This window comes from Camellia sinensis, chromosome 12, assembly GCF_055761805.1.
Source record: "Camellia sinensis isolate YWXY chromosome 12, ASM5576180v1, whole genome shotgun sequence".
Taxonomy (NCBI): domain Eukaryota; kingdom Viridiplantae; phylum Streptophyta; class Magnoliopsida; order Ericales; family Theaceae; genus Camellia; species Camellia sinensis.
The window spans coordinates 44,746,820-44,763,637 of record NC_138972.1 but is presented as its reverse complement, the minus strand read 5'-3'; the positions used below and the strand labels follow the sequence as shown (position 1 = coordinate 44,763,637).

General features: G+C 31.5%; 1 protein-coding gene across 4 annotated transcripts in view; it reads right to left on the bottom strand.

The window, feature by feature from the left end:
* Positions 1-744, bottom strand: part of LOC114258402 (putative methyltransferase PMT6) — a 32,334-nt gene extending 31,590 nt beyond the window's left edge. For 2 of the 4 annotated variants that reach the window (XR_014346253.1, XR_003627967.2), the window contains exon 1: positions 263-631. Coding sequence is in view for 1 of the 4 variants with exons in the window: in XM_028198357.2 (XP_028054158.2) it covers positions 263-431 (169 nt within the window). In the remaining 3 variants the exon portion in view is untranslated. Of the gene's footprint in view, positions 1-262 lie in introns of all 4 variants that reach the window. The other 2 variants (XR_003627968.2, XM_028198357.2) reach the window with 2 other exon arrangements.
* Positions 745-16,818: the final 16,074 nt, after the last annotated feature.

The following is a 16,818-nucleotide window of genomic DNA, read 5'->3' as shown; positions in this document are numbered from 1 at the left end:
ATTAGATAGGCTGTGACTTGGAAACCAGTATAGCCCAAGAAAATTCACCAATCAAGCACTATATGTTTCCATTTAAACTAACCCATTTAGGTTAAATCTTTCAAGTATTACTTGATCCACATATCCAATCACCTAGATTCAGATATCTAGCTTATTAAATTAAACACAACAAGAAATGCAAATACATAAACAAGTACATAGATCACAGTGTGAGGTAATAGAGAGAGAAACAAATAGAGGTGTAGAGAGAGAGAGAGAATACCAGGGGATGATGAGGAAGAATTGGAGGGAAGTTGTGAGACATAAAGAGATGAATTGCTGCCAAAGAGAGTGCCAGTATAAAAAGAAGCAATCATTACCAAGAGGGCCACCAATATCACCTGTCCCGACTTCGAATCGAACGCTGATGATGACCACAAGTAACCCCTCATTGCCTGCCCTTCCACACACACACACACTCTCTCTCTCTCTCTCCAGAGAAAGAAAGTTGTATATATATTTACGCAAGAGATGACTCTTTGCCTTTCGAGAGATCAGAAGAAGCAAACCGACATTTGTAGATTGACGGATCTTTCGACTGTGATTAGAGAGATAAGAGATGGAGAATGTAGGGCCATTTCCCTAAAATAATAAATTAATTCTCAAACTAAGATTAGTTTTAAAGGAATTCTCAAAACAAATTAAGTTAACTCGCTATTCACCATCGCGATTTGAATATATTTACACCTTTGAATATATTTACACTTATGTCACGTGAACTTGTTAAATCTTAAATTCATTATTACAAAAAGCACTTTTCATTAAAAAATTATAGTTACAAAACACGATTTTAATTAAATTTTTTTTCTTATAAACTCGCTATTCTGAACCACGATTTTATCTAAAAAAAAATTTCTTTTGAACTCGCTATTATTAACCATGATTTTATGGAAAAAAAAATTCTTCTGAACTCGCTATTTCGAATCACGCTTTTAGACCAAAAATTTTTTCTGCTGAAATCATGGTTGTGAACCACGATTTCAATACTGATTTCCCAACCACGCATGGACCAACTGATGCCTAAAGTAAAGTAAACACAGTTGGTCTAATAAAGTTATTTCATAAAAAAAAAAAAATCTAATAAATAAATTTCTAAAAATAAAAATAAAAATAAAATTCTAAAAATTTATGCTACCTTAGTGTTTAGGGATAAAATTTATTTTTTTCATTTTACTAAAATAAAAATAAATAAATTTTAAGAATTAAACCCTAAACCCTAAAATAAAAAAAAATAAAATTTATCCGTAAATACTAAGGTAGCGTTTGGTAACGTTTACGTTTTTTGTTTATATTTATAAAAATTTTATAAACTAGTTTTTATTTATTTTTAGAAAAAAAACATAAATTACAAACGAGTTTGGTTTAAACAAAATGTTTAAAAAAATTTATAAAATTTAAATGCGTTTAGTTTTAAAATGTTTAAAAAAATTTTAAAAACGTAAAATAAAAAATATGTTTGTTCAAGCCTAAAATATTGAAAAAATAATTATTTGAAAAAAAATTTAATTGGCAAAAAAAATATTTCAAAAAAATTTCATTGAAAAAAAGATTAATTGAAAAAAAAAACTAATAGAAACAAAAATTAATTGAAAAAAATTCTTTGGTCTTAATTTCAATTATTTGGTCTTATTTTTTTTCAATTATTTGAAATTAAGACCAAATAATTTTTTTTCAATTATTTTTTTCAATTAATTATTTTTTTCTATTAATTATTTTTTTCAATTATTTTTTTTCCCAATTAATTTTTTTTTCAAATAATTATTTTTTTCAATTAAATTTTATAAAAAAATTTTAAACAATAATTATTTTATAAAATTTTCTTTCAATTATTTGTTTAGGGATAAATAATTGTTTAGGGATAAAATTTTCAAATAATTATTTTCTTTCAATAATTATTTTATAAAATTTTTTAAACATTTTGTTCAAACCAAACTCGTTTGTAATTTATGTTTTTCTAAAAATAAATAAAAACTAGTTTATAAAATTTTCATAAATATAAACAAAAAACATAAACATTACCAAACGCTACCTTAGTGTTTACGGATAAATTTTATTTTTTTTATTTTAGGGTTTAGGGTTTAATTCTTAAAATTTATTTATTTTTATTTTAGTAAAATGAAAAAAATAAATTTTATCCCTAAACACTACGGTAGCATAAATTTTTAGAATTTTATTTTTATTTTTATTTTTAGAAATTTATTTGTTAGATTTTTTTTTTTTTTTATGAAATAACTTTATTAGACCAACTGTGTTTACTTTACTTTAGGCATCAGTTGGTCCAAGCGTGGTTGGGAAATCAGTATTGAAATCGTGGTTCACAACCACGATTTCAGCAGAAAAAATTTTTGGTCTAAAAGCGTGATTCGAAATTGCGAGTTCAAAAGAAATTTTTTTTTCCATAAAATCGTGGTTAATAACAGCGAGTTCAAAAGAAAAAAAATTTTGGATAAAATCGTGGTTCGGAACAGCGAGTTCATAAGAAAAAAAAATTAATTAAAATAGCGTTTTGTAACCGCGATTTCTTAATGAAAAGCGCTTTTTGTAACCACGAATTTAAGATTTACCAAGTTTCACGTGAGATAGGTGCAAATATGTTGAAATCGCGATTGTGAATCGCGAGTTAACTTATTTTGGGAATTCTTTCAAAACTAGGCTTAGTTTGAGAATTGATTTATTATTTTAGCTTATTTAGGGAAATGGCCCGAGAATGTAAGAGTAATTCAGGATGAAAATCGAGCTTATTGACATTATATTATAGAGATTAAACTGAAACAATAATTTTGTCCAATCAAAATCAATTTAATTCATGAGCTGTAAATTGAATTTATTAAAATTTTAAAATATTTAATATAACTATAGTGCCTGAAAAATTTTAAAAAGTAAAATATAGATAAAATAGATGATAAATTCAAGAAGGTAGAAGAACAATTCCAATCATACCTTTTATTTTTTTGCTAACTAAAGTATAAAAATGGGACGCTCTTTATTTTATCTAATTGTTTTAATTATTGTGTTATCCAATCACACTCTTTATTTTAGTTAATCATTCAAACTAATTTAACTAATTTTTAAAATAAAAAATACTAAACGCTGATATTGTTTTAACATGTTTTAAAAATATATATATTTAACAAACATATATTTTTTAACAAATATTTTTTCTTAGAACAAAGCAAAACATATATATTAGGAAGATTGTTTATCTTTAGCAATCAAATAAACTGACAGATATGTTACAAGCATACAAAATCTGTGGAATGATATGGAGAGGGAGAATATATGTATATATATATATCATAAAGGAATTACTTTAATAATTATCAATTTAAGAATTGAAAGGACACAAATTAACCAAGCAAAAACCTTACAGAGGTCAAGGAACAAACTGGGGAAGGGGGGAAATCACAAATAGCAAAGTTTGGAATAAACTTCAAAATAAATAAACTACATCTAATACATAAAGTTTTTACAAATCTCCATGTTGATGCCACAACTGCTGAATTAGGTCTACTTGGAGTTGAGAATGAGTTTGCCTATCTCTGATGCGATGGTGATTTTGAATGAATTCATAAAGTTCAGATCTGCGCTCGTGTGACACAAATAGAAGAAGACTTTCATCAATTGCATCATAATTGAAGTTTATATTATTGACATTCTGTTCATCCTCAATGATCATGTTATGCAATATTATGCATGCCTTCATAATATTTTTTAGGGTTTCACGTTTCCAAAAACGTGCAAGTCCTCGCACAATTGCGAAACGTGCTTGGAGCACTCCAAATGCTCGTTTAACATCCTTCCTTGCTGACTCTTGAGCTTTAGCAAAATATATTTGCTTATTGCCTCATAGGCATGAGATTGTTTTAACGAATGTTGACCACTGAGGATATAAACCATCAGCAAGACAGTATCCCATTGTATAGTCATTTCCATTGATTGAGTAATTGATTGAAGGAGCACGCCCTTCAGTAAGGAGAGAAAATACAGAAGAACGTTCTAACACATAGATGTCGTTATGAGATCTTGGTAATACAAAAAATGCATGCCATATCCATAGATCATAAGAAGCCACAGCCTTTAAAATAATAGTTGGTTCATGGATGTGACCATAATACATACATTTCCATGCAGTAGGGCCTTTCCATACAATGCATACCTTTCCATACAATAAATACCTTTCTCTTGTGGCCTTGAATAACTGCATGATCTTGAATAGAATCACGACGTAATCTTTTTCGCCTCTCATTATTTAGTTGCTCTTCTTGTATAACAGCTATTGCAGATACCTCCAGTTCATCATTAGAATCAGAGTTATCTAGTATTCTGTGAAGTCAAATTTATAAAACATATCAAACATGCATATAACTCTATTAATATAAAACATATCAGAGTCAATTGCAATCACAATACTTCCATCGAAATGAATACTTTGTATTTGATTTAGCATAAATAAATTATAATCTATAAAATATTTAAAAATAAAATTATTTAAAACATTTTTTTATAAACTATGTAGGGTATATGAACTGACAGGCCATTGCGTATACAAAAACTAGCCATTGCACATACAAACAAACAAAACTTGTAAAACAAACAAAACTTGTAGAACAATCTGGTGAATAACAAATAAATAAAAAATACAAAATAAGTTGTTCCTTAATTCATCAAACAGAATTGAAAGAATATAAAAAATTGTTATAAGTCAATATAAGAGATCCATATGTTTGGCAGAATTCCAATTAAACAAACCTATGATGACAAAATATACACAAATACCTAAATATATGAACATATTGAATAGAATAAAAATTCAAATAAGATAATATAACTATGAAAGATAGATACACATACAAAATCCCACTCTGTATATAAACCTAATACATATACATACATATACATATACAAAATCCCAAATCAATACATATAAATATATAAAAATATGGGCTCAAGAATGAGGCTTTTCAGCGAGAGATTGGGAAGTTTCTGAAGGTGGTTGCCCCTCTCTACAAACAAAAACAATGATCTTTCTTTGATCATCGGAGTCAATGATTTCACCTCCAAAATCAACATATCTCTCTCTTTCTCTCCCTCTCTCTATCTCTCTCTCTCTCTCTCTCTGCGTGTGTGTGTGAGAGCACTCGCTAGTGAAATGTAAGAATCCACTCCATCTTCTTCTTGCAGGAATTTTTATTTTTATTTATTTATTTATTTTGGATGATGTTATGGATTAAAAAAAAAAAACATCAAGAGACAGTCCCTCCCATGGGATTTGCCCTCCAAGACCACTAATTATATAATTTCTCCTTAGAAAAAAAATCCAAGACATATATACAAACCCAATCAGACAATGTTCAGAACTCCAAATCAAAAGAGAAATAAGAGGTTCAATTACATAAGTGATAGAGTTAAGAAGTGAGAAGAAAAAAAAATAGATTCAGCTAACAAACACACACACACACACACACAAGGGTAGGAGAGAGGGAGTACCATACCTTGAGAAAGCGTTGATAGAGAGAGATGTAGAAAACTGAAGGTGATTTGGTAGGAAAGAGTAAATGTATTTGTTTGCAAAGCCTCTAGAGCTCTTCAATTGTAGCCAGTGAAAAAATCTGATGGTAAAGTAACTATCGCAATATCTAGCCCATTGGAGGCCTAAAATTGAAGTCATATTAGCTAAAATGCCTAACAAGCCTCTTTTAGTTATTCCCTTGGAGATGCTCTAAGGTATTAAGTTTAGTGAATATTTTTTTGCTGGTGAGAGGTCTATTATTTGTAAAATAGTTTGGTGAGAAATTTTGTCGGTTTTGAATGACATTTGTTTTTAATTTTATCCCTTAATTTATCTGTTGATTTTTTTTTACTATATGTTTAAATTTATATCTATCTGTTTAAATTATTTCTATCTGTTCAAATTTATATCTATCTGTTCAAATTATTTTGACTATTTGTTCATTTTTTTATCTATTCAAAATCTGTGGGTATCTCTCTCTATATATTTAAAATTTGTGAATTTCTCTTTATCCATTTAACATGTCTCTAGGTTTCTCTCTAATTTGTTCAAATTCACATGTTGAAATCAAAAACAAACTTATCTGTTGAAATTCATGCGCAAAGGGTGTTTGCAATTCCACCACTCATCTTATTCACTTTTCTATCTGTTGGAAAATAATGATTTTTCAGCAACTTTAATTCGAAATTAAAGTGGGACTCAATCGCCGATTGAGATAGGTCTAAATGGTTTTGTATTCTCTTAAGTAAGAAGGTTACAATTCAAAAATAATGAGCCGAAACCATTGAGTTATGAATGAGAATTGTTTCATAAAGTGGGCATAAATAAAGTTGGGTTTAGATTTGGACTTAGTCTTAGTTTGGACTAGGCCTAGGTTTGTACTTGTGCATGTGCTGGGTTTGGTCTTAGATTTGGATTTGGACCTAGTCTTAAGCTTTTGGTTGAGTTGTGTTGGGCTTAGTTTGTGCGTGTGTTTGAGATTGGGCTTGGATCGGATTGTGACTCAACACCCCGTATCCATTTTGCAACCCATCTAGTTTAATTCTCAAAACTTATACATTATATACAAATTATGATTTATATAATGGTTTTGGAGTTTTGAATCTTTGTAACTCTAGCCCTAATGGCTAGAGTTGATGACATTTGATGACTCCATTCATGTTAGTCTTCATGGCTAAGACTCTCCCCTACTAGTATAGATAGAGGCCTTTCTCCTCCAACTTAGTAGGTTGTTTTTAGAGAGGTTTTGTGATGGAAAATGAGATGGTGTTTGAGATAAAAAGTTGGAGATGGTTTTTTACACCAAAGAAAATTTTTCCTATCTTTTTTTGTTAGCCTCTACTTTGGTTCTTGTTGGAGAGAGTGTATCCATTATCAAGTTTGATTAGGCTATTTAGAAGGTATTTCTACATTAGCTGGTTTCGACCGTCGTATCTTGGGAGACAGACGCCGGCATACCTCCAACATCTATCGAGAGGCGGTGAATCTGTTTTAAGGAAATTATGGTATCACACAGGTTTCGATTTTCTTCTTTTCTTATTATTTGTTCTTTAACTTTTTTAGAATTTAGTTTACCTCGACAAGTTCTAATCTTTACTTATCCATGTTAATAATTTGTTCTTTTAGTAATGTAATCTAATTTATTTATGTATTTAGTTGTGTCGTTTATTCTGTATTTCATTATTTAATAAAAAAAATTATTTTTTCATTTCTATTTAATTTATTTTATATATATATATATATATATATATTTTGTAAAAATATGAACAATCTTAAAATAGATTTTTTATAAAATAGTTTTTGAAAAAACAATTTAGCTTTTATTTTAATTTATTCTAGTAACTCTTGGAATTAAAATTAATTTAATTGCCTAGAGTTATTGGATTGTTTTGTTTATTTCTAATAATATATTCATGCAATTTATTTTATGTTAATTAGTTGTTATTGCATGAGTTATTTGATTGTTAGTGTTTAAATTCGTAGAAGTTTATAAAAATAAAAAAATTATTATGTAAGATTCTTACTATTTTATTTAATTTGTTTGATTGTTTTATTTTGTAGCTAACTTTCTTTACATGTTTACTCAAGCGAGAAAGGATGATATCTAATGCGAACAAATAAAATAAATTAGAATTAGTAAATTGGACTATTAATTGTTTATTTGAACATGATTACCTTTGCGTGGAATAAAGAATAATATTGGACCTTTAAAATTTTAGTGAATTTAATTATTCACTTTATAGTTCAGTTTAATTTCAGATTTATTCTGTATGTTGTTTTGAAAGTTTGGTAATAATTTCAATTTAATTTGATTAATTAAATTCTGAAGAAAAAAAACGAAGAGCTGAATTTTGAGAATGTCAAGAGATTTGGCTAGTCGAGAGGTTTTCGACGGTATAGAATATCTCTAAATAGGTTTGTTTTGGGAGAAAATTTAGTAAAATAGTTTCGATTTTTCTATATACTGGTCTTATTTCTGAGCTTGCTTATGATTGTGTTACATTATTGCATGGTGGTATAGCTTGGTATTGTAGTGATATTAACTCTTATTTATTCTATTTATTTTTAGTTTTATCAATTGTGAGTTCTTTCATGTCTTGATAGGTTATCAAGGAAATTACTCCAAAATATTTTTGTATTCATGGAATGATAAGTGGGAGTTTAAATCTATTGTCATATATATTTGCTCATAGTTGCATGGTTGGATTGCCAACATTATAACCATAATATTCCTTTATGTATAATTGATTTATAGCCATGCAACTCATGACATTCTTGTAACTGCAATGCATCTATAGCCTTTGAATTACACATTGCGAGTTATAACTAAAATTACTTGTGTAATGTTCACTTTATTGTTTCATTAACTCATTTTGTATCCAAGTGTATATGAATAGTGAGCATGGAGATTTAGCGGCAAAAAAGATTGAGTTTTGTAATGTGTTTTATACAAATATAAGCATTACAAGTGGAGAATTGTGTTTTTGGCTAAACAGACAATTTTGGATACAACCATGAACTCCGTTTTGCAAATTCAGACAATTTGTAATTGTAACAGTTGCATTTTCATTTCCATTTGTAGTGTTTTTAATTTCTAATTTGTAATAGTTTCACCATAGTGAAAGGAAAGGAGGAATGAGAGAAATTATAAACCTTCGGGTCTAGAGAAAATCTTTGGGATTAATTTTATTATTCCCAAAGTGTTTTGGTTTTTTGTAATGGAAACCAAAGTTTAGTCTTGGCTAAAGAGTGTTTCTGATTTGTTCAGAAATGGCAATTGAGATGGATATGGTTTCAAACTTTTGTGGTTAGAGGAAATCTTTGGGTTTAATTTTTTATTCCTAAAGTGGTAGGAAACCAAGTTTTGAGAAAGTCTTTGATTATAATTTGATTATTTTCAAATTGTTTTGTTTTGGGAAAAGAAATCAACTTTTAGCATTAGCTAAAATATTTTTGATTTTTATTTAGAAATAATGGGCTCAGTTTCGGGAGTATCAGTTAACTTTTTATGAGTGGTGTAATTCTGATAACAAATTTTAATTGCTTATATGTTTTGTAAACTTGGTTTGTTTTAACCTAGTTTATCCCTTAAAAAAACTTAATTCTAAATTTGTTTCTTATGGACTAGGAGTCAACATGCTCTTGAAAGTTTTGTCTAAGGTTAGCTGGGTCTTAAGTGGGACCGGTGTGACCCCTCCAGTCTTCCTGAAAACTTTCTTGACCAAGTTCGATTCTAGGGTAAGTGATGAGATCAATTTTGAATTAAATTTCAGACTTTGGGATTTTCTAGTGTTAAGTTTAGTTTCTAGAAAAATAGAATAATGAAATTCTGTAGTGATTTTTCAGAAATGGCTTCAAAAGGTTACAACAGAAAATGTTGTTCCACTTGACAACCTTAAGCCTTGCGAGGTACTTAAAAGAAGATCTAGAGAGATCAAGTGTGATTAAAGGAAATCATAAGATTGCATGATAATATCTCTAAATTAATCAAAGGTAATTAATATGTTATCATTGTGTTAATTATAGCATATATGATTGCTATGTGACTTTGTTTGAAGGCAAAGATGAGACAACTTGTTAGAGTGGGTGAATATATTTTTGAATTTTTTAAATTCTAAATATATTCTTATATTGGTGGCTCCTAGTAAGTACAATATCACAGAGATAGAAAATTGGTGATTCCTAGTAGTAAACAGATTATTGATTACATGTTAAGACATGATGGTTCCTAGTAGTAGAGAGGCTACTAATCATATGTCAAGACATGATGATTCCCAGTAATGAAAGTGACTACTGAAATTAATGATTCTTAGTGATAAGATTATTGGCCATGTTATGAAGTTCTGAATAGTAGACTATTGATCACTAGGTTTTTAATCCCAAATAGTAAGGCTATTAACTTAAGAGTGACATGCTGGACCAATCTTGTTTTAGTGTCTTGAATTTGAGAAAGACCTAATTCGGTTAATGACGGTTTGGGAATATGTTTTATGTGATATGATTTTGACAGTTTCATAATCATTGTGACACATGGAATTGTTTAAAGACCCTATATGGATTTTTTGGAGAGGCCAGGAGCCTTTGTATAAATTCTACAAATGTGGGGGTGTCATGCAAAAGGTGGCAAATGTGGATGTGTCATGCAAAAGGTGACAATACCTAAACCCAAGATGGTTAGGATAAGCTTTAAAATCCGTTGACTTTGGATTCAACGGTTATTTACAATATAGTAGTACATATCGGTTTTTTGTGTGGACAAATCTAATATTCAAATTTACACAAGAATATTATCATGAAATTGAGGAGGTGATTTTCATGAGAAAATAGATGAGCCTAGAAGATGTTAATATACTAGGACTTTAAAGTTCTTCTATCTAAATCCTCTTAAACCTATATGGTGGCTAGTGAGGCTAAAAGCTTCTTTAAAGCTTGATTTCTCTATAAAATTTAACTTTATCTTACATAAGTAGTGAGCCTTGGGATGCAAGTGAATAAAAGCCGATGAGATAGGCTTGTTATCAAAGGATATCGGCAAAGAGAAGGCATATATTACTTTGATACGTGATCACCAGGTATGGTGAGTGTGATCGCAAGTGTGCGATATCTGGAAATACATCAAGATGGATGTTCAAATAGCTTTCCTATATGAATATTTAGTTGAATAAATCTTTAATGTTTGAATACTTGAGAAGATATTCAATACTACCAAGCGAATGTTGTATTCTAAGTTTGATATGAAAGATGTGGGCCTTGCAAATGTGATTCAGGGTATTAAGATTACTAGAACATCAGGTAGTATTTTACTTTCTCAGTCTCATTATGTTGATAAAATACTTGAGAAATTTAGTAAATCAAATACAAGTGTGTCGAGGACATTGATAGACTTATGTCTACATTTGGCCAAGAATAATAGTGAAAGTGTATTTAAACTAGTATATTCTCGGGTAATTGGGAGTTTAAAGTATCTGATGAGTTGTACAAGGCCATGTATAGCCTACTCAATTAGCAGGTTTAGTAGATACACAAGTAATCCTAATGCTACTCATAAGAAGGGCATTATGCGGGTGTTGGATTATTTACTCTACACCTGGGATTATGGGTTGCATAACACTTGATATCTAGTTGTACTAGAATGGTACAAAGGTGCCTACTGAATATCTAATATAAAGACTTCGAATCCATTAGTGGATATGTTTTCTCCAATTGAAGCTGCAACCGTGTCTTGGAGATCTTCCAAGCAAATGTGTATCACGAGATCAATGATGGGATTGAAATTCAATGCTTTAGATAAAAGCTATTAAAGTAACTGAATGACTTTGTCATTTTCTTGAGGATATTCTATGCTGATCAAGTATTGGTAGGGCACAAAATAGCACGTGCAATGGAAGGTGTAGACATTTTTGTCGAAGCCATAATTTCATATGATGACTACTCTCATGTGTTGTCACTATAGGCTATATACAGCTTAAGAACAATATTACGGATCTGTTAACCTAATGGTTAAATCCAGAGTTAGTAAGAAGTCGTCAAGAGGAATGGGGTTAAGGCCTTTAACGAAGTTACCGGAACAGAAAACCCAACCTAGTTGACTGGAGACCCAAGATCTAGGTTCAAAGGGAAAACCTAATTTCGTGTAATGGATGAGTCACTTTGGAGGTAAATTTTCTTGCCCATTTCTCTATACAGTGATATCCTATGGGGTGGAAGGTTAAGTTAATGTTTTTAATGACCTAAGTGTTGTGAATAGTCAACCGTGGTATAGCGAGATACCTTATGTAGGTCACCTATGTGAGTGCAAAGTGGGGCCGCTTCTTTAAGAATTGACAAGGCTAAATTCTTTAAAAACACTCACTAAACCAAGCTAGTGTTCCAGGGCCAAACTGGACACACCAGCGAGAATAAGAACAATGGTTGGAGTAACTCCTGTGTGAGGTCTATTGTCTCGATTTACACAAACGGCATAACAATTCAAGACATCATGTTCTCTAGGCAGCTAGTAAATCCGATAGGCTTTCACTACGAAAGGTTCAAGGCCAACAACTACCTTTTTTGATGCAGGTTTATTTTGTGCGCTCTCTCTTTAAGTCTTTATTGTTAAGTGTTGTCCGTTTTTCTTTATTTGGCCAATTTTATTCATGTGGGGGTTGTTGGAAAATAATGATTTTTTGGCAACTTTAATTCGAAATTAAAATAGGACCCAAGGCGGGTCTGAGTGGTTTTGTATTCTGTTAAGTGAGAAGGTTGCAATAAAAAAATAATGAGACGAAACCATTGAGTTGTGAATGAGAATTGTCTCATAAAGTGGGCATCAATAAAGTTAGGTTTAGATTTGGACTTAGTCCTAGTCTGGACTGGGTCTAAACTTGTACTTGTGCATGTGCTGAGTTTGGTCTTAGACTTGGACCTGGTCTTAAGCTTTGGGTTGAGCTGTGCTGGGCTTAGTATGTGTAGTACTTGTACCCTTTAAAGCTTTTGGGAAATGTATTTGAATCATTTATTTTATTTTGGGAATCTTTAGTGTTATTGTATCTTGGTTTTGGAGGAGTATAAATCGATTTAAACTTGTTAGAATTGTTCGTCCACGCTTGTTTACGTTGAAAAGTTGATTGGGAACTTAGAGATCTTATTCTATAGTCGACACCAATCTTGGTGGTGTTAACACTTGTCTTTTTTTGTTGGCCTTAAGAGTCGACACCAGTTTGGGAAGGGTCAATTCTTGTCTACTGCAGAATCTAGAGGTTGCTTGCTGGAATTTAGTGTTGACACTAGTCTAGGAGGTGTTGACACCTTGTTTTCTGCACACACTAGTGTCTTAGGTTTTTTTTTAGAAGGGTTGACACCTCTGCCCGAAAGGTCGACACCTGTGTGTAATTTTCAGATTTTTGGGCTGGTTTGGGCCCTACTTTTTTAGGGTTTTTGACTTGTTCTTTTCATTTGACTTTGGGGCTATTGTTCTATTATTGCCTTGCTACTATAAATAGGCTCCAAACATATATTCATTTCACTTTTCCTTCTCGTTTCTCTCTCTCTACACTGTGAGTTCTCTTCTTTCTCTCTAAACTCAAACTTTTTCACTTAGATCTCTAAATTTACTCACCTAGAGTGATCTTTTCACCTTGGTCCTTTGAGAAAGATTGTAGATCTTGTCAAGGGCTTCCTTTTGGTCTGAATAGTTCGTGGTTTCACCACCGCTGATTTTTGGGTTGTCATCTATTTACTTCAAAAGGTATGGGTTTCTAGTTCTCCTTCAATACCTTCATTTATAGATAGATTTGTGGTATCTTCCTTATATAAATACAAAAGTTATATTTTTAAGCATATCATGAATAAATCGTGAGATTAGGGGTTTAGGGTTTGAAGAGTTGGGGTTTACTTGTTGGGTTATGATTTTGAGTCATGAATTTGGGTGTATAATTAATAGAAAAGTTGGAATAAAAAGTATTTTTTTGAAAAGCTTTAATTTCTCTTAAAAACCCTAGTTTGGCTCATGAAGATGGTTGATGGTTTTGCTTAAATTGAAAGTAGAATCATGAAGTTGGGGTGTTAAATTACACATATACAAGTTTAATTGAAATTTTAAAGAATTTGAAAATTTATGTAAAAGTTGAGATTGAAATCTTAATGTTAATATTTTAAATTATGCTATAATATGAAACTAAACTTGAGGGAAAAAAATTACTAATGGTATGGATGATATGAGCTTTGTGATGAAATGATGATGTGGAGGTTTAAGAGTTGTATTGGATTATACGAATTGTATTGAATGGTGTTGAAATGGTTGTGTTGAATTTTGATGTGTGGTATGTTGAATTACATTGAGTTATGTTGAAATGTGTTGAGTTGTGTTGCATTGGGTTGGGTTGGGTTGAGTTGAGTTGAGTTGAGTTTGGTTGAGTTGTGTTATGTGGAGTTGAGTTGTGTTGGGTTGAGTTGAGTGTGTTGGGTCGTGTTGTGGTTGGTACTAGCGCGGGGAGTCGAAAATGTTTTTGGGGGCCCATGTCCTACCGTATAATAGCCGACAAATGTGGGAATGGTTTAAAAAAAAAAATTTGGAGGTCTATGTCCCGCTATATAATAGCTGGCAAATGTGGGGGTAGAGGCTTATCGTTGGACAAATGTAGGAAAAATGTTTTTGGGCGTCCACACAGTCCCGCTATATAATAACTGGCAAAAGTAGAAAAAATGATGGTTTTGAAAATGTTTTTGGGTGCCCAGTTCCTGTCGTATAATAGCCGGCAAATGCGGGGATAGTTTTAAAGTTGAAAAATATTTTTGGGGGTCCACGTCCTACCGTGTGATAGTCGGTAAATGTGGAAAAATATGATTTTTGACAAAAATAGTTTTTGAGAGTTCACTTCCTACCGTATAATAGCCGGCAAAAGGTGGTGGGTGTTATGAATTGGGTGCCCACTATCCCACCGTATCAAGTTGGCAAAAGGTGGAATGTGTTATGAGATGCATTGAATCGGTGATGATATGTGTGATTTTGTGATGGACTTATGAAATTACAATTTGATGTGTAATTTGGCATGAAAGGGAAATGCATATAGAAATTATTTGAAAAGAATGGATAATGAAATAGTAACTGGGTAAGGGGTTGGTGATAATGAATTTACTGGGTTATTTGCAACTATAAGGAAAGATTAAGAGTTTTGTTTTGTAATCAATGAAGAAATTGAATTAAAAGGGTTTATTGTCCTTGTGATATGTTGAATTATAATTGATAATGCAAATGTGGATGTGATGTAGTTGTGATATGTTGGATTATAATTGATAATGCAAATTTGGATGTGATGTAGCTGTTAGACAAGTAAGAATGGAGTGTAGGATAACTATTATTGAATATAAAGGAGATTTGGATTTCTACATTAAGGAGTTACAATAAATATTAATAGACTGGTGGGAATGGAGTGTGTGAGGGTTGTTTTGAGTATGGTGTTATAATGTAATTAGTAAAAAGGAAAAAATAAAAATAAAAGGTGGAATGTTAAGATGGAAATTAAATGAGGGATATTTTGGAATTGGTTAATAAATTTAAAATGATGTTGTTCCTTAAACATATTTGTTTTCAAAAAGGATTTATGGATTTCTGGTGATAACGGATAGTTTTTATGGCTGAAGGTTTTCCTTAAATATTCAAATAAATTTTGAGAAAAGGTACTCTACATATGATATTTTGAAATTACAAAACATCACTTTATTATATGGTATCACCCTGCATGTATGATCATTTCTATCTATAGGATGGTTATTGTTTTAGAACTATAAGATTCCTACTGGGCAATTGTGCTCACCCTTTGTTGTTTCATTTTCTTATAGGAAGAGAATTCAAATTGATTGGTTGGAGGGTTAAGAAGTTCATGCATCTCTTATGTGTAATCTCATTGTACATTGATGTTTGTATTTATTTATTTGTAACTCCATAGTGGAAGTTGGGGTGTATTATTATTATTATTGTATTCATTGTGAGAGAGAACATGTGTTATTATGTTTCTATTACTCAAGGGTAATAGATATTTGAAAAAAAAAATGAACATAGATTAAAGGCTTTTGGTAATATTTCCGAGCAATTAAAATTTGGGGCGTGAAAACTTGGTATCAGAGCCAACTGGGTTTGAAACCCCGGAGCTCGTGGGAAGTGGTTTTTACCACAATGGGTTGGCTTTGCCTGGTGAGGATGTTTGCATGTAGAAGTAGAAGGTGTAGGACATTATGTGTTACATTGTGTGAGCTTGGGTTGAGCTTCATGGATAGTGCTTGTAGCCGGCTAAATTGCTTTGAGATCTCATTGGAAACGCACCTAATCAACGTGGTTTCCAATGGGAGTTCCTTGGAAGTTTCGGGACAAGTGGTTATACTTGTAGACTTGACTCAATTATAGGGTTTGTTGCTTAAAAATTTGTTTATGTGCTGTGTGATTATACGTTAGGTTGTTTTCTTGTTTTGGCAAAGAGAGTAAGCATCTTAGGGAAGGGTTAGAGTTCGGTCGATTGATGTTAGATGTTATTGAGATAATAAGAGCTGTAAGGGAATATAGTTGAGATGAGGTGAAATCTTAGGATGGTGTGAGGTTAGTTTGATTGTAAAAGGTTTGGAAAGGGGGTGTGAGAATTGTGTTTCATAATAATGAGGGTGAGAAAGGGGATTTGTGGTATTTAAGTGTTGAGTGATACGACTAAGGCTTGTATAGAGTTCATGAGTATGAAGGACACTTGATAGTTAAATGCTAGAAGTGGTTCTTGAGAAGGAATGTGGGTTGTAATCTATGTAAAGGGTGTTGTTCGGGTAATGATTGTTTAGTGTGATTTGGAGTTAGTGTTGCCATATCGACACAAGAGTGATGGGATTGTTGGGAATAATGCTAGTGCAACCTGTATTTGAGGAGTATGGTGAAATTCTAGAAGTATGGGGAATGGTGTGTAGAGCTCCATCTCGGAGTGTTTGATTTAGGGCAACTTGTGGATGTTTGAGTGTCAAAATTTAATTTTTAGTGAATGGTTAACCGAATTGGTTGATATTGGAGTTTGGGTGACAAATAGTCACTTTGGAATGCTTAGGTATGAGTAGAGTAGCAAGTTGGAAGGGTTTCATAAGTGTGGAGTATCCCATATGTAATGGCGAGGCTTTGATGAGGCTTGTCTCAAGTTAATGGAAATTCCTTGGGTAAGGGGTGAAACATCAAAAATTTCTTGGTCTAGCCTGCATGTAAATGAAAGGTGGTAACGATGAGTATGAATTGTGAGAGATGAAAGGGTGTGTACTGAACCCCA